This window comes from Thunnus thynnus, chromosome 15 (assembly GCF_963924715.1).
Source record: "Thunnus thynnus chromosome 15, fThuThy2.1, whole genome shotgun sequence".
Taxonomy (NCBI): domain Eukaryota; kingdom Metazoa; phylum Chordata; class Actinopteri; order Scombriformes; family Scombridae; genus Thunnus; species Thunnus thynnus.
In genome coordinates, this window is record NC_089531.1 from 8500385 (window position 1) to 8519209 (window position 18825).

Genomic DNA, 18825 nt, shown 5'->3' on the forward strand with positions numbered 1-18825 from the left:
CTCTGTTTTTGCTCTCTATCAACTCCTGATGGGAAATATCTGGCTCTTTAGCTGCTGAACGCTCCACTACGTTCACCAGCAGGTAGTGTAAAGTGGGTTTTTAGAGCTTTTTCTCTGAAAAACAGCTGCCTGCTGCAGCCAGTAATGACACTACGAGAGCAGTGAGAGTGAAATAAAACAGTAAAGTTGTAGCCATATAAAAAAAAAAAGGATAATTGCAGAGTTGGGAGGTGATTATCTGGCTTTCACATTACACATCTCTTCCCTTGGTGATATTATACCATTTAAGTGATTGTAGTTAACTGTTGCAGTGCAAATTTGGATCCTATTTAGAGCTTCAGAAAGACTCAGACTGGAGTTTTCTTTACAGTTATAATACCAACACTTTAAAACAGCCTTTCAACAAGACTCCAAACTGCCAGTTTGCTGCTGGTTTATACGTTTAGACAGACTATTACATGAATGTACCCTCTGATGTTAAAGAACATGTTTAGTTTCAATGTGGCGTCTCATTCATCTCAGAGATAAAAAGCGCTTCCCACGTCTGAGTTTCATTCACATGAATCGCTCCATACAGACTGTGCAGTCGCCCGACAGCATCTGTTTCCCACTCAACTTTTTCCACATGGATGACGCACCGAGAGAAACGCGGCGCAGAGTTTAAACGCTGCGAGAAGCACTTTGAAATGTCAGCATTCATCCAGTCTGCACACAAATATCAAAAACATGAACATATTTATTTGAGAATTACATCAGACCACCAAACGTGTTACTGTGAACAGTAAATAATTATTTTAGTGGCATTAGACACTCACTGACGTTTCCTTCATTCAAAACTAGTATAAACATGAAATAAACATATAATTAAGCGAACAGCAGACGCTCTGACGAAAAAACAAATAATAAATACACAACGGGGTGATGCTACTTCAGGATTTACAATCTGAATTCAAGACATTAAGGTGCTAAAAGCGTAAAACAGAACTGAAATACTTTGAAGGAAAAGTGTGTACAAGTACAGTAAACTAATATACGGTGAGATATTCCTCTGTACATATTATATTAGTGTTTCTGTGATTATTAATATCAAACAAACCACCTTTTTGTGGGTTGTTGCAGTGTCTGAAAATGAGCTTAACACTGAAATACTGTACAGGGAACAAAAAAAAGGCTGCAGGTCAAACTGTACTGCTGAGATGCTCGTGAACAAATAGTTTGATATGCTCATTTATAGCAGTAAGAATACAATCATTGATGAAATATACCTTCTTAAAGCTGAAGACTTGCTTAACCTATATTTGCTTATGAATCTGGTCATTGAGGGAAAAAAAGGTTTTAACACCAGAGACAAATCTTCCTGTTGTGAACTCGACATCGACTCACATTTTCCTTCTGTGACACTTCAGGTTTTCCTTCAAGTAACACCACAAACACACGAACTCTCTCAACGTCCTCAGACATTGATCATCTCCAACATTCACGAACAAACAATCTGTCACCCGCAGAGCTGCTCTGCCCGGCGGCGGCGGCGGCCTGCTGCTGAGTATCCGTCGTCGTCGATCTCAGGCGTTTGGTTGTTTCAGATGGACCCTCTCTGCCATCTGCCTGGCGCTGTACAGAGACACGCACGTCCCCACTGTGGCCATCGTCATGGCGATGGGATCGATGAGACTGTTCTGCGGCTGCATCCGGACCTCACCTGAGACCTGCCTCTGCACACAGGTGGACACACACACAATGTTTTTTACATTTAAACCACTAAGTGAAAGGGTTTGTTTTATTATAACGTGTTTCAAATGATCCTGATGGCGTTAATTTCTTTTGTTGATGTTAATGTTCTCAGGTCAGATCCAGAGGTGGCGGTTTGTGATAGTGACGGTGGCGCCACAGTGTCATATTTCAAACTACCACTGTTGGGCAATAAAGTTTGAAATGATCAAATTCTACACAAGGTGGCTTTAAAACACATCAGTGAGCCTCAGAGTTGCACTGGCTGACATGTTCCTTCACCCCTGATAGAAAAGGTCACTGTAGTTTGTTTATAAAAGTCTCAAAAGACTAATAACGGCGATCATGTGTTCAGTCTCCAGAGAGTAGTTCTGTGTCAGGCGGAGGCCACTGAGCATGTGTGGGAAAGCGGTTCTGTTTACAGCAGCCTTTTAGGCTACATATCACAACCTCAAGTACTTTAAGTTCTTTGAGACTTTTATAATTTATAATGTAGTACAAAGGCAAGAGGTTTTCTACAGCACAGAGGAGTTTGAGTATTTCCATTCTGTGATACTTTATACCCCTACTTCACTACATTTCAGAAGGAAATATTGTACTTTTTACTACACTACATTTATTTCACATCTAGTTACTTTGCAGAACAATATTTTATACATAAAACATACAATGAGTTTATTATAGATGCATCATTATAGATTAGATTATTTAACAGTATAAGGTGTTAAAATTAGCTCTACCTTACATTTAAATATAAAACTCTAAATTGGGCCATTTTGCAATATGAGTACTTTTACTTTTTATACTTTAATTACATTTTGCTGACAACACTTTAAGTACTTTTACTGAAGTAAGATTTTGAATGCAGGACTTTTCTCTGCACATCAGATTTGTTGACAATAACAAAAATACAGAAAATCACAAATCAAATCCTTTAAGCCAAGAAGTTATTAAAGGTGGACATTATGAATCATTGTGCTTAATTTGAATAATTTTGCTCAGTTGAGTACAAAGATTTGTATTAACTCACTGTGAACTATTGTTGCTCTTTTATGGAGCCCATCAGTCACATCAATCTCATCTCTGTTCATTGTTCTGCAACATTCAGACAATGTTTCTGTCTGTCTTCAGTCTGTTGGTTTCATTCATTCATTCACTATGAAACGGACCACACAGCTCTCATGATCTTGAAGCCACGCTGAGTAAAATCTCAAATTTGCAACTTTGGCATCCCCTGCTGGTCATTTTAAAAAGAGACGTTGGCAGACAACAAAGCACCAACAAAGATCTGACCTGGAGACACGATACACGAGATAAAAACTGTGTCTGCACCAGTTTTCATCACAATGACAAAAAATTCTACAAACTAAATAAATATTTTTTAAAGGGTCACTTAATGTATTCTCTATATTAACAAATAAAACATGTAATGAAATGAAATAAACGTCAACATGTTATTTTTCAGTTGCTGATAAATAAAACAAGTGAGATAAAAACTCAAAATCTTTGAATTAAGATGCGATAAATGATCATTTTCATAACATTTCTACTTCATGCAGCCTCTTACGTGCAAGATGAGTCTGAACATGTTACATAATGTGACCTGCTGAGATCAGCTCCGTCAGCTCTTTGTAAAATATTAATTTAAATGCTGTATATTGCCGTAATTCTTCAATCTAAAGTGTTTCTATACAATATCTGTTGAGTATTAATGCAGAGTTCTGATCTAATTAAGTGGATTTATCTCCTCTGTGAGAAAAAGATGAATACATCTTTATAAGTTTACTTTGATGGAACTACTCAAATGTTTTCCTGCTATTTATTAGCTGTGATTAATAATTTGTTGTGTCACTGAGAATCACCAGCAGACACCAACCTGCAGGAGACGGAAGTATCCCGGCGTCAGTCTTCCCAGTCTGATGATCATTTCTGCTGCTGGAGCTTCTCAGACGAGCCAACGACCTTCCTGAAAAACAACAACACTCCTCTAGAAGTTTCCAAGATTTCAGCTCTGAAATTACTGATCTATTTGTGGGTATGTTTCTTTAATTTGGTCAAGTCTGAAAAAAACAGACAAAACAAGTGTCTACTTGTAAACCCTTTGACACAAGTTGTATACTTCAGTGAGCCGTGAACACTTCAAACCCTCCTCAGTTTCATTTGAATGATTTTTGGAGTTATGATGAGGTAAAACTACATAATCGATGAAAAACAAGTGATAAAAAACATATTTTTGTGTATCAGAAATATATATTTTCTTCTTCTCTATCTTATTTATCATCTCATCTTCTCATCATCTCCCCAAAATTTCTCTTGTGACCATTTGGGAAGAACTTGGCAACCAGAATAGAAACCACTTGTCTGAAAAAAGACAATCAGGAACAATTAAGCTACATCAGAGAGAACAATGTGTTTAGTGTTGTATTGTACTCTGCTTTTAGAGATGCATCCTCTTCAAAACAGACACTTTTTAACCATCTCTTTTCATCTCACTGACTAATATTCAAGTTATTAAATACTCTCACACCCTTTTGACACCTGAACTTTGAGTGTTGAATCTACTGTGACAATTAAAATACTTCTTTGATTTGTTGTGTTAATGTTTGTCCAGCTGATATCACAACCATTTTCAAATCATTTTTAAAACAAAACTACCATTCTGGGACAATTTGTCACAAGTGAAGCAAGAGTTGTTGTAAAACTGACATTTCATTTCACTGTTGAAACCTGAAAATGTTCTCTGCTTTAATTCATTCGGTTTAAAAAAAAGTAAAGTAGAAATAACTCATAAGCACAAAAGAGTTTCTACGTCAACCAGACTGAAGTCAAAACAAAGTGTGTCTCACAGTTTGAAGTCAACAGGCGTCGACCCAGCAGGGATCCAAAAGCAGGAGCAGGTTCACCTTCATCGACGGGCGGCAGCAGCTCAGCGTCCGCAGACCGACAGCATGTGAAGCCTGAACAAACAGCGGCAGCCTGTCGCACTGAAGAGGCTCCTGTGTGTCCCCCGTCTCTTTTGTACAGTGTGAACATCCCAGTCCTGTGTGACGGGCTCAACGGGCTCAACTCACACACACACTCATACACACACACTCATTCACATACACACACACACTCATTCACAATGGTGCATGAAAAGCCTCGGCCTGCCTGTCAGAGATGATTTGGTCATCCAGCCAGCAAAATGGGTGAGAGCAGAGCAGAGCAGAGCAGAGAGAGCAGAAGAAGAAGAAGAAGTGGCTCCGTGCAGCATGTTGCACGCTTGAAAGAACAAGTGTGTTAATGCGCTGCAGTGACTTATGTAACCCAAAAACACTGAAGAGAAAGTACTTTATAAAAACTGTCCTGAATGGAGCCTTTGAAAGATGCAGCTGACAAATACTGTACAACAAGCTTTCATAAGAACCTTTATCCTTTACTGGAAACGATTAGACTTTTTCATATTTAAAGTAATTTAGCATAGTTGTTATTCTGATGTTACGTAAGGCCTTTGTTACCACGATGCCACAGTGTTTGTTCAGGGTCTCTCTGCTTATGTTGGTTATATAAATGGAAGACAACAGAGAATTAATGGATAGAAACAACGCTGTGATTATATGTTTAATCAGAATATTGTGGAATATAAAGGTGAAGCAGCAGTGTGTTTTTGATTACAAATACAATTATTTATATACAAACTTTTCTTCTAAAATCCCATCTGAAAAAAAACTTTCATGTTACTCTTCTGGTATTTCATTTGTTTACTTTACATAAAATTTTAACAGTTGTTCTGTGCATCAGAGACTCAAATAAGACATGTTAAGGCAACTAGTTTACTGCAGCTGTGTGTGTGTGAGTGTGTGTGTGTGTGTGTGTGGGGTGTACTAGACTACAAGGTGCTGATTGTGCGCATGTAGTGACCTCATGTCTGCATTTGCTGCCACAGTCACTTCAGTATCTATAGACACTGGACATATATTGTCTACAAGAAATAAACAACGATTCATAATAAACATGTAAATCCAGTATAAAGTTTGGTCTGTTATGGATGTTCATTACAAAAAACTATAAACTAAAGGAGCAGTAATTATATAAAGGGATTGCATTAAGCCAGTATAGTTCCTGACGTCAGTGTTTTACAGACACAGTGCTGAAGTATTCGGGGGCTCGTGTTATGGGCTGCTCTTCTTCCTCAGCTGCTGCCTTGATGGGAGCTCTGGCCAGCGTCAGCTTCACTCCTGCAGGCCCCTCAGCTTCCGTCCTCTCCACTGCCAACACCTTCCCGATGAAATGCTGAAACACACAGCAAAACAAGAACATGAACAGTCATCAGTCAGTTGGTACATCCTGTTGTTGTTCTGCATTTGTCTTTGATATGAGTGTGTTTATACTAAGAGTTTTAGAAATACATTTGAAATAACTGAAGCTATAAGAGGTTTCAGTAGAAATAAGAACAATTTCTGCTGCCTAAATACAAAAATGACCATATTGCTGATTATATAATTACTTCTACAATTATAATTACTTCCTGTGCAGAATTTTCTGGCTTTAAACATTTTTTCTGCTCTGGACTAATGATTATAGAGTAGGGCTGCAACAAACAATAATTTTCATTATCGATTAATAAAATTAATAAAAAAATAAGAAAATAAGAAAATAGTGAAACTTGTCCACAACAGTTTCATCGTGTCTAAGGTGACGTCAACAAATGCCTTGTTTAATCTGATCAACAGTCCAAACATACTCAGTTTAATATATTATAAGGGATAACAGGAAATTCTCAGATTTGAGAAGCTGTAACTAGGGGATCCATTCATCGACTGATCGATTAGCTGATTAATCTACTAATGACTCCCAACTACCACAAACTGCACAATAAAAACACCAATTCATAAGCAATAAAATCAAATGCCACATGTGATGTCTGTCCTGGATGTTTCTATCGTATCTCTGCTCTAATCAGATACTTTACTGCTCTTAATTGTTCAAATTGACTGTTTACATCAGTTTCAATAACCATTCTGCAAGGTTGTGTTTTGTGACAGAATTATGTAGAATTAATACACTGTTTGCCAGTGGAGGTAAATAAAAGTCACACTTTACTTATGCTGAGGAAACCTGTCACGAAAACTGATTCATCCACCTGCTGAACAAACTGCAGGTTTTTATCTTTTATAGCTGAATGACTGACAGTTTTCAGTGTAATACTCATAAAATCTGTGAAATCAGATAAATGTTGTGTGTTTGTGAGAGACCTCTGCAGGATGGAGTGCAGCGTCTTTATGCTTTGGTTTGTTTCTGGACGACTCAATATATTTCTCCCTCTGTGCTTTTACTTCCTGTATACAAAAAAAAAAAAGAAAAACAGGATAAAAGTGACAGTTGTTGTAAGATGACGGATGATTTGTTGAAATATCTGAGGATGTAAGAAGGATGATAAAACCTTCAGGATCTCATAGTTTGAGGTCTTGGAGACATAATGGTCCCATGACTTGGCCATAAGCTCCTTTTGCTTCCAGTGAGACTTTATCTGCAATACAAAGATGCAAAAAAACAGTCAGTTCATGAAAATAAGATGTCTGCTGTTCCTATATTAATTAATTTAAGTCTCACAGACAAATTACTGTCAGTGAAAAATTGTTAATCAAAGGAAAACAATCTTTAAACTAAAATATCAGCACCTCTGTGTACATGAGCTCCTCCTCGCTGACGTCCTCCTTCTCCAGTTGCTCCAGGATGCTGCTTTGCTCCGCTGCGACCTTCCTCGCCGTGTCCTCTGCGATCTTACACATGTTGCTCAGAGCCTCCTCATCAGGGGTGACCGGCCTCACGCCGTCCACGCTCAGTTCCCCGCTGATCTCGTCCAACACCTCCCCGACCTGCAGCAACACAACACAACGAATGTTTCAGTGTTTTTATTTTATCATCTGAAACTCTGAGGTCTTTCTAAACTGTATTAAAGTGACATTTTATCACATTTGTAAAGGATTTGTTGAGAATTTTAGAGTTTAAAGACACTGACATCTGTATTTGACTTCTTTTACTTCTTAAAGCTATACAGAAACTACCTTTCAGCTCATATTAAAATTGAGGCTTCTATATGTATGTAATTACAGTATCTTTGTAATTAATCTGATAGAAGATGAGTCTGTTAATCTGTGGTGTTCCTTCATCTTATTTATCTCAGTGTCCTCAAGTCTTTTCTTATACTTCCACTGAGGGGCACCAAAGTAGAATATTTTCAAATTAAACACACAGCAGCTTTATAAGAAAACATCTTATTTCATCACTTCATCAACCTCTTTACTCAATGAACAAAAAAACTTCTACCTTGAAGTCCAGATATCTTTTGACGATGCTCAAGGTCACATAATCTTTTATCTTCAATCCAGGAAGGTCCTGAAAACCTGCAAAAGTAACAAATAATCAGATTTGACAGCAGATATCACTATTTGGAAATTTACTATAATGCTAATTTTAAGTAGCCTCGACTGTCATCCTTTCCTTTATACATCATTACAATATTTCATGTTTGGGTATTTGAGAGTTTAAATGATCATGAATCACTTGAGTTGACCATGCAAGTACTAAAAGATTGATCTAAACTCCACAGTAGAGCTACAACGATTGGTCGATTAATTAATTAATTGCCAACTATTTTGATAATTAATTAATCTTTTTGAATCATTTTTTCAGAAAAAAGGTCCAAATTATCTTGTTCCAGCTTCTTAATGTGAATATTTTCTGGTTTCTTTAGTTTTCTATGATAGTAAATTGAATATTTTTGGGTTGTGGACTGTTGGTTGAAACAAAACAAGACATTTGAAGACGTCAACTTGGGAAACAGTGTTCAACACAATTTCACAATTTTCTGACATTTTATGGCCCAAACAACAAACCAATGAATCCAGAAAATAATCGACAGCTGGTTCGATAATGAAAATAATCGGTAGTTGCAACCCTACTCTAGAGATACTAGGCTAAAATGAGGCTCTACGTGTTATAAAAGTGAAAGTTACATTTTAGTAAATCTACAGCAATCTAGGACTACAGAGTTTAGGCTACATGATCTTAAAAAACAGCATAATTATATATTTACAGATGCAGATGTATTGTTCAAATAAGTGACACTGTATTTATTATTTGATCTGAAATATGCGTTTTCTGTTAAGTAAAGCTTGAACATGGTCTAGTCTGATTCCTCAGGTTCAGCTTTACCAAGTTTGCAGAAGATGGCGTAAATCTTTGACCGCAGGTTCTCCGTCATCTCCAGCACTGCTGCACTCGCCGTGCTAGCAGGAAATGACAGCTGGGTGTCTTCCTGCTGGTGAGGACTGAGGGTGGGCTTTTTGGGATCTTAAGGTCAAAAGTGGAAAAAGCAGAAAATAAGAGCGGAAGATTTATAAATATGAGATATGAATGTTGTACAGAAGAAAAGAACAGCAGTGCAGCTTTAAAGCTTTTAGATTTTAACAAACAGAGTTGATCAGTGATGACAAGATCTGGATCCGTTTCTCTTTATTTAATGTTTCTAAATACAAGACTGTCCTACAGGAAACCACCAGCTCAGTTTTTTGTTTTACCTGCTGCTATGATTTAAGGTTTTTTAACACTTAACATTTTGTCCTACACTTGCTACAACCCAAAAGGTTTATTATCAAATTCAAGTTAAACTTGTTAGTTCAGGAGTTGCATTTACTTCTGTGCACTGATGTTAAACTAAACACTGGATCTGATGACGACTACTTGACTTGATGCTCTGGATAAATATAACTGCCAAAAGCAGTAAATATTAACGTACTTCGGATCTTTAGCTGCAGACTGACCTGCGATCTCTCCGTTTTGGCTTCGACTGACGCCCAGCTCTGCCTCCTCCTCTCTCCATAGTTGCAGCAGGAGTCTCGGAGCCGTCTGACCGCCGTCGTCCCTCCAGGTCAGGATGTGAGACAGAGTGTTTGTGTTGTCGCATAATTCCAGCAGGGTGGCGAGGACGATGCCGTGCACACATCTGGGGCTCGACTGAGAGAGAGACGTAGCGGAACAAAGTTGTAATAAAGTATAACACTCTTTAAACCACAAGAGTAACTTAAGGTGAGTTTCAGTCAATGGAAATCAGCTACTTACACTGAGTAATTCAAGCAGAAGAAACGCCCCATCTTTAGCCAGAAAGTAATCTTCTGTGGTGTAGCAGCCGACAATACAGGACCTGACGGGACACAAAACACATTGACTGAAACTTTCTCAGCAGTGTGAACGCTTGTCTCTCCTGTGAACAACCACAGAGTTACAGAGTTCTTAAATTCATGTGTTTTGGGCTATAGAACCAAGACTGTGTCCAAAATCACTCTGTATTTATTATACATTGCACTAAATTATATTTACTGTCCCACATTTTATTTCAGTATCCAAATTCTGAGTTATCCACTGTATAATGCCCTCAAAAATTCCCACAACAGAATGAAAAAATCCCAAAGATAAACAAACCCTCAATACAATACAATCGTGCCACTCTACACATGTCAGTGATGACGCCAATTGAAGATGATTCAGTGTCTGAAATCTCAGTTTACCGCTCACTATAGAGTAAACTACTGAGTGTCTGTTATACAAAGAGTAGTGGATGAGTGAGGGAATGATTTTGGAAATACAGAAAGATTTTAATCAGATTGTGTCCCAACTGAGCAGCTGAATCCTCCAAAGGAAAGAGGCCTAACAGAGAGTGTAACTGAAGTCTTTGTTGTTATGTTTCTGACGGTTTAATCTATCAAAGCGAGCTGTGGTTTCGCTGAACTGACCACACACAGTCCACAGTGGAGAGGACGAGCTTGTTGTGTCCCAGACCGCTGTAAAACTTGTCGGAGCCTTTCTTCAGGAAGTGAACTGCCATCTCAACTCCCTCTGATCCAAATAGCTCCTGTGGTTCAACAAAGACATACCGTGTGTTTAGAAATTGCTCTGAATGGAGAGCATATTAGTATTCAGAGGTGCAGACTGACTAGATAAAATATAGGATTAATAATAAGTAACAACATTTGGTTTTAATACCTGCAGTGCTAAAGAAAAAATGTTGCACTCATTCAAATGTGTTTTGACTTCTGTAATTTACACATACAGGACAGACTATCAGGGTCATTATCTTAGCTCTTCTGTACCTTTCTGTGCATGTTGGTCTCACACAGCGCTGAAAGGATCAGCTGAATATCAGACTTCATCTCCAGGCTGATGGCATCCTCCTCGTCAGGACTCGCTTCCATCTGCATCAAAATCCCTGAGAAAACCCGACAGTATTTTATACATTTATGAAGTAAAATGATGAGTTTCTGCTGATTTTGAGCACTATGCAATCAGTAACTCAAGTTCTCATTTAAGTTACCCAGAAGCTGGTTGATGGTTCCTTGATCACACAGATCCTGGTTGACTGACTCGTCACCCAGAGACGTCATAGATCTCAACACTCTGACGCAGTGCCGCATGTGAGCCTTCTTACTGCCTCTCCCTCCGGTGCCATGGAAACTGTGACCCTGACCAAAGTAAGCATCTGGAAGAAAGGAGGAAGGATAATAAGTGTACTCTTTAACTGTGGCGTGATTGGTTGGTTGGACATTACTGGAAACCACACAAGGCTAAATTAAGTGTGCTCACTTGTGCGGAAAACTGCAGATGCAAACACTGTAAACAAGTTAAAATGTCTTTAAATGTTAAAGGGGACATATTATGCTTTTTGTGATTTTCTGTCATTTACATAGTGTTATAATGTCATTTGTCTTGATGATAATCAAAGTCAAAACTTGAGGTGAACATATGTAAAAATGCTCCCTGCAAGTCAAAAGTCAGGGCTACAGCCTGCTCTGAAGGTTTGTAAAGTTACTTCTATTTCCCTCTCGTGACAACGTCAGATTGTTCACACATGCCCACCAAAGGCCGTCCGTTCCCTGGGTTGTTCGCATTGCTACTTGTATGTTTTGGATTTGGGTTCAAACATGTATGAATGTATTTAAGAGGTTTATATTTCAAGTAAAGAATGGGAAATAAAGAGAAATCTGACTACTACTGTTTGTTTAAGTAGCCTCTGGATCCGCCAAAACCAATCAGGGCAGAATGGGCTCATGGGGGCCTTGACAGGAGCTAAAACGGCCTGTTTCAGACAGAGGCTGAACTGAGGGGCTGCATAAAGAGCCAGTATAGGATAAATAAGGCGTTTTTTGAACTGTAAATCATGCAAAGATATTCCAGCAGAGCCCCTGAATGTAAATATGCGAGTTGCAGCTGAAGCACTTAAAGCGGTTGAAGTCTCAGTTGAAGCACTTTCAAGTGTCTGTTGAAGTGTAAACACTGTTGAAATGTTTATTAAAGAATCAGTTCTAAGCATTTTGCATGGTTTTTGGCTTTTACATGATCCACAGTGTCTTACAGTAAGTAAGCAGGGACTCAGTGTTTTGCTCAAGGGCACTCTGATAGGACACATGAATGTTGCTGTTTGACCTCTGACCTTTCAGATACAGGACAGACTCTCTTTAGCCTCTTATTTGTCTCACCCAATTTATTGCTGCTCTCTCACCTTGCCCGACGCACCAGTCCAGCAGGAGCAGCAAACACGCGTTTCCCTGACACAACACGTATTCGTCCACCATGAGAGGAGCAACGGTGGCGAGGACAGCCAGCGCCTGCAGCTGCAGCTCTTCCTGCTGGCTGGAGGACCAGTGACGCAAACCTGGCCTGCGCTCTGGAGAGGCAGCCGGTGGCTTTATGAGTGTCAGCAGAGCCAGCATGACTTGTTCCTCTTTATAAAGCTAGGAGAGGAAAACATGGAGAATACATTCAATACATTTAGATTTATCACTACATTTATAAACATTCACAAAATCACTGTGACTGACCTGAAGAGCAGCAATGTCCTTTGACATTAAAACCAACAGATTCAAAAGCAACTTCTTCATCTTCAAGTCCTCGTTATTGTAGGTGAGCTTGAGGTCACGGACCAAAGGGTTGTGACTTTTCACTAAAATATAAATGAAGAAAAGTTGTTATCATGAAAGCTGCTGTTGTAGTACTCATATATGTAAAAACTAAACTAAAATGTATAAGGAAAGAGTTGTCTTACACTCTGGAAATGTGATAAAACCCATGAGCTGTTTGGCAAATAAGCTCTCCTGGAAATCAGAAACATGATGTCAAACAAACTGTAGCAGCACATTTTACACAGCTTATAACATACCGACAATTATGTGATTGAGAATATTATCTGCATAATGTTTCCATCATACATTTCATCATTTAATTCTCTGTCCTGTACTCACAATGAGCAGAGAGTTGGGATTTTCAGTGATGAGAGTTGTGATCACAAGCAGATCATTTCTGAGTTGGAAGTCAGAATGTCGGAAACCGTTCAGCAGCTGGTGAAAAAACGCTTCTTTCAGAGAGCTAAGATACAAATGAACAGAAAGTGAAAGATTTAATATCCATTTGTTCAAAATGAGAGCACAAGATGATTTAACATTGTGATTTAACAAGGATGGAAGGTCATTTATTCTTGATTGATCTTAAAGCTCTTAAAGGGGAACTCCGGTGATTTAGTGTTGCACTTCCGTAAAGTTTGGGGGCTCACAAGAGGCACATCAAACAAAAAAAAAAAAAAAAAGGAATTATCAAAATCGATGCAGTCGGGCATAAAACATCCAGATTTTTAGTCCCAAGTATGGATAAAACTCCAAAAACTGGATATAAACTGGATCCTACAATCCCCATAATGCAACTAGACCGCAACTTTTATTAGACCCTCCCTGCCTTTAAAACTAACCACTTCTTCTTAAAACCTCCAGTTTATATCAATGGCTCTCTGTTGGAAACTTTAAGTCTCAAACCCAATCTAATATAATCCCGACATGACATCATATATATGTTCTAAAACTGAAGATGTTACAAAACTGTTTTCAGGCTGAGCAGTACTCCTTATGACAAGTAAACTGAACTTCATGTGTAAAATCAGTAGTGTGCCCCTATAAAGGAAATTTACATTTTAGGATCACATAAATGTCAGAATTAGTTCTCAAAAAGGGAATAATTGGCATTTCAGAAACGAACGAATGAATGAAAATATGAATTTAAAGTCCCCCTGCCTCAAAAATGTGTTTTTATTACTTCTCTTAGATGTTTGAGCTTCACTGTGCAGAATGATACATGTGCAGAGTTCAACACTAAAAGGCTGTTTTCACACAAACACACAAACACTAAGAGTGGACTTTTTTGAGAATGGAAGTAGGAGACATCTTGTGTCCAGCAGTCAAACGTTTGGATTTAATGAGGGAGAAGGAGTATATACAGTATGTCATTTTAAAGCAGACATGTGGAAAAACCACACTAGACATAAATTATTATTCCAAGCAGCATATTTCTATGTGTCTTAAAACATGTCTGGAGGTGAAATTGAACACTTAGGTTGGCATGTTACCCTCATCTGCCACGTGTGAAAACATCTTAAAACCACGAGACACATACACGACACACTCGATGCTGCTGAGCTGAGCGGTGACCTCGTCCTTGCCGCCTCTCTCCAGCAGGTTCCAGAGGATTTCGGAGGAGTGGAACAGGACCTCACCGGACGGGTCGTGTTCGTTCATGTGGAGACAGATGGTCTCTGCTCCCTGTGCACTCAGCATTAAAGCACAGTTCATATCTACGTTTGTAAAATGAAATACAATTAAAGAGATGTGATTAATGTAAAAAAAAACAACAAAACAAGCCATTGACCTGTTGACATTGACACAAGGACACTTAAAATCACTGTTTTGATTGTTTGCCTGATTGTTATTTGGTAATGAGATGATTTATGCTCTTGAGGGCTGGCTACTTTATCTAATGAAGGAGGTCATCTGTCAGATTGACATGTCTGACTGATCTCCTACTACCCTCCCTCCACGGATCCAGAATAAAAACAGTATTGACCAGAGGAGCTGGAGAGGATCTTAAGTGTCTGCAGGAGCTGCAGCTTGATGGCGGGCTGGTTCTCCAGAGCGGCCATGGAGAGGAGCAGCGTCTTAGCTAGGTCACTGCGCTCCAGCAGCTGCAGCCTGTAGCCCGGAGAGGTCGGCTGGAGCCCTTCAGAAACAGAGTTTAAAAAAATAATATATAGTAAAATAAATAGATTTAAGATGTTAAATGCAAGAAGGAAATAAAACAAACAAATAAAAGAAGACACAAGAGGAAAATAAAAAGCCTCTTGATAGGAAATTAATGAACAAGAACAACACAGATAACTAAAAGTGATACAACAGTAATAAAAGGAAAGAAAAACAGTGAAAATATGAAAGAAAATAAATACAAAAGATATAAAAATTTGAGCCTAACTGATGGTGGATATCTGGAACCAGTGCAAGTATATGTATCTGTTAAAAATGTATTAAAATGTATCAGCCAATATTAATTTTTATGCATACAAAACTGTGTCAGTAATGGACAAAGATGCATACAGTAGGCAAGTTGTTTGAATAATGACTTTGACAATTATATTTGTGAGTCATTTAAGCCAATATTAATAACATCAGCTTTGTGATGTATCAGTTAAACTCAAGAAAAGAAAAGAAAAGAAAAGAAAAGAATAGAAGAAACAGAACTATGCCACCACAGAAGCCATGAGAGAGCCTCACTTAGTGAAAGTCTAGAGTGGAAAGTCCAAGGTTTTGTCTTGGCGGGACGGTCCGTACCATCGAGCAGCTGTTTAGGAGCCACACAGCTGTAGAACGATTTCACAGATTCAACTAGCTGCTGCCTCACTTCAGCATCTGATACTCTCATCAGACGCCCTGCCAAGAAAAACACACCTGTCAGAGTTGCCTCTCAAAGTCACTCCTGTTTAAAGAACTTCCTTTAAAGGGCTATTACATGCTTTAATAAGTGATTTGTGTACCCATGTGACAGAGGAACTCTGTGACGTCCTGAGCGTAGTTCAGCTCATCAGATGCCTTCTCCTTCAGGAAGGGAAGCCTGAGATGAAAGCAGAGCAACACTATCATGTTCAGATAATATCACAAGAAAAAAAAAAGTATTTTCTTTGTACAATTAAAATATTTGAGACCCTTACCCACAAATTTTAAGTGCCTCACACAAAACGGGCACATATTCAGGATGATCCTTCACTTTCTCAGCACAGATGTTAATGATTTTGGCGACGCCTTTCAGCTCCCTCAACAGCTTGAAATAGTTTAAGAAGTTTTAACATTTTGGTGTTTGCTCATAATGAGATTAAATCCCAGTGAGGGAAGGGAAGTGATGGGGCAAAGAGCCATCGTGATACCTGAGGTTATTTCTGAACAGGGAAAATGCTGACTGACACAGCGATACAGCAGTAAATTAGAGCCTTGGGAATCACGTTGAGCTCTGTGTTCAGGTTGCATAAGAGCAAATCTATTTCCATCACGGTACCGGGGGGACAGTAGTGAGGAAGATTTGACAATCTGCAGCAGTATATGACACCAGAGAGACATTATAAGGGAGGTCTGTGCTATCAGCTTAATTTGGAAGATTAAATCCAGAAGAAAGGATACAAAACCATTTTGGCTTCTCTTCAGTAGTTTCTTCAGTACAAAAAGGTGCCTCTCCTTCAAGTTCGTCTTTAGTAAAAAACAGAATATTCAGCATGATGACACATAACATAACTTAAAATTGGACATGCAACAAAAAATCTGATGATAATAAAGTTTTAACTTACTGTCAAAGGATCTTCAAGAAGACGAATCACCTTACTGAGCTCAAGACCTTTAGCACTGATCTGTTGAGAAAATACAGCCAGTGATCCTGCTTATTTTATAAACTTCATCAAATAAATCTACTATTTGGCTTCCTAAGTCTTTCCTGCTGTTATCAGCTCCTTATATGTCCTCTAATGTCACATGTAAATGGTAAATACTAAAGTTCAGCTATTGATTTTCGGGCTTGTCTTATAATATTTAACAGTTCAGTTGACTTCGAGACCCATAGTCAGTTATAGGAGAAAGAGATAAAAGATAGTCCACAGAATCATCGTTTTCTTTTTTAAGCCAATACCTATAATCCAGTATTGTTCCTCAATGTTTATCAATATGCATTTTTACAAGAATCTTGGTATAAATGCAGTAGCAGACACACCTGAGATAAATTAGTTATTTATTTTGTTGCCAGTTTGACATTAGAAATGATATTCTCATACAAAAATGGAGATTCTCCAGTTTCAGTACACTTTCTGTGATTGTAACAACCCTATTGACTGCTTTGAGAAATTGTAAGAATATTTATAATTGCAAACATTATCACTATAGTATGTAAACAGTGCAGTCAAATAGTATTTTTCTATGATAAAATGTGGTGTCATGGGTCTCATCTATTTTAACAAAAGTTTAAACTGTAACTTGTTTACAATATCAATTATAAGTATAATTATGCTTGTATAACGTACCCTTTACATAATTGAGTATTTTGACATATGACAGGGTGATCCCTGCTGGCATCCAAAAACCCCCCACTCCCTTAAAGTTCCCATCAAGTACAGTGAATACATCAAACTACACATGGCACCTTATGACAGTCTTATGGTAGACACCTGGTCATGGATTAGCTGTCTGCCCCTTTTTCGACAAGACATCATAACTACACCCTCTGCCTCATCATATTTATAGAAGACATTTGTGGGGAAAGAGTTTGGCTATTGCTGCATACGTTTTCTCTGACTAACAAAGTCAAAGAAATATCTTTTATGTGTAAAAGCTTTTATGTGTTTATGTGTAAATGTGGCAATTAAAAAAGTCAATTTGGAGTGCTGCCCTAGTCTTTCTTTTCCATATCAAACAATACATTTCTTCAATATCTGAATGTACAAACAAAAAAGATGTTAAAACGTATAACTCCTGTAAGCTTTACAAGATATTATTATGTAATTGTTTCTTTTTCCTTTATTAAAGCCTTTAGTCCCCCTGGTGTGTTTATAGACACAAGTTGTATACACAAGGTGCTGTTTACTTGCTGAATAATTGTCTCAAAAGGAGATTGAACCATCTGTGCATTAATTTGAGGTCATTCATTCATTACACATTTTTTATACAATATACAGTATAAGCTGAATATCAACTGAAATTACAAATGTATTAAAGAATCTGATTTTGACAGGGCTCCCTCCACAAGACAGAGTGATAAGAATAATGTAGGGTCTGCGTTATGGTCAGTTTTATTTCAATTGATAGTGTTTTAGTCGTGCATTTTCCCAAAGAATATTATTATATTATTATAGTAATTGTAATTGTATTAGGGGCCCTGATGCAATTTTGCCCAAATTCTGTACAATTACATATATTGTGAGTTTTTTTTCCTTAATAGAAAAACATTTTGTGTATTTTTCAGTCGAAAATAAGAGCTTTTTTTCTTTTTTTACAAACATCACTAATGTAAAAGACCTTCAACAGCATCAATATTTTTTAGTTGTTGATTTATTTATTTTAGTCTGTTTGTCTTAATCTTAGTCATTGATATTATTATGAGATAAACGGGGAGTTGTTTATCTGAAAATTAGAAGGCACCTCAACAGTATACTTAGTATGTAAACACGCAAACACACAAACTATTTACCTGAATATGCTGGTTCTTGTCTGGTGCTCTCGATCTGATTGCAGGAATGTCCAGTTTTCTTCTGTGCACAACTTTGCCTGAATCCATTTGCAAATTTCGATGAACTTCTGGCTTTAAATTCTTACTTTAGCCGCAGGTTTAGCTGTTAAACATGGTCGGTTCGTTTAAATTTCGCTTCACGACGCATTTTGACTTCAGTTGGTTTGGCTAACGTTAAAACACCGATATGTCACTTTTAGATCATTAACACAAGTTAGTTTAAAACATCATAAATAGGTCCAAGTTTAGGACCAAGTCAACTAATAACAACGAGCTAACCCAAACAGAAACTTAACTTCAATTTAAGTTGTTTTTCGCATCAAATCTCTGTTGAAAACCGTCTGAAATTAACGTTTCTCTCCCTCTTTGCCCCTTTTATGTTGCCGGCGTACTACCGTTGCTATGGTTACCGCGTATTACGGAGCGTAGCGGAGCTCAAAACTCAGCAGTGCACGAAGCCCTTTTTTCCTAGGATGGCGAAGACATGAC

General features: G+C 38.0%; 1 protein-coding gene across 2 annotated transcripts; it reads right to left on the reverse strand.

The window, feature by feature from the left end:
• Positions 1 to 5295: 5295 nt before the first annotated feature.
• Positions 5296 to 18765, reverse strand: LOC137198425 (cilia- and flagella-associated protein 69-like). 2 transcript variants are annotated; one of them, XM_067612272.1, is made up of 23 exons: positions 18298 to 18765; positions 16412 to 16471; positions 16248 to 16313; positions 15785 to 15894; positions 15611 to 15687; positions 15351 to 15506; positions 14650 to 14802; positions 14203 to 14380; positions 13005 to 13128; positions 12809 to 12857; positions 12585 to 12706; positions 12266 to 12497; positions 11081 to 11245; positions 10860 to 10975; positions 10503 to 10621; positions 9832 to 9913; positions 9534 to 9726; positions 8926 to 9063; positions 8038 to 8114; positions 7389 to 7586; positions 7151 to 7237; positions 6963 to 7046; positions 5296 to 6000 (listed from the first exon to the last, which is right to left on the reverse strand). In XM_067612272.1, exons 1-23 carry the CDS (start codon positions 18382 to 18384, stop codon positions 5836 to 5838), a joined length of 2838 nt encoding a protein of 945 aa, XP_067468373.1. In that variant the 5' UTR covers positions 18385 to 18765; the 3' UTR covers positions 5296 to 5835. The 2 variants fall into 2 exon arrangements, with proteins under 2 accessions (XP_067468373.1, XP_067468375.1); XM_067612274.1 differs by having other exon boundaries at positions 15408 to 15506; positions 18298 to 18764.
• Positions 18766 to 18825: the final 60 nt, after the last annotated feature.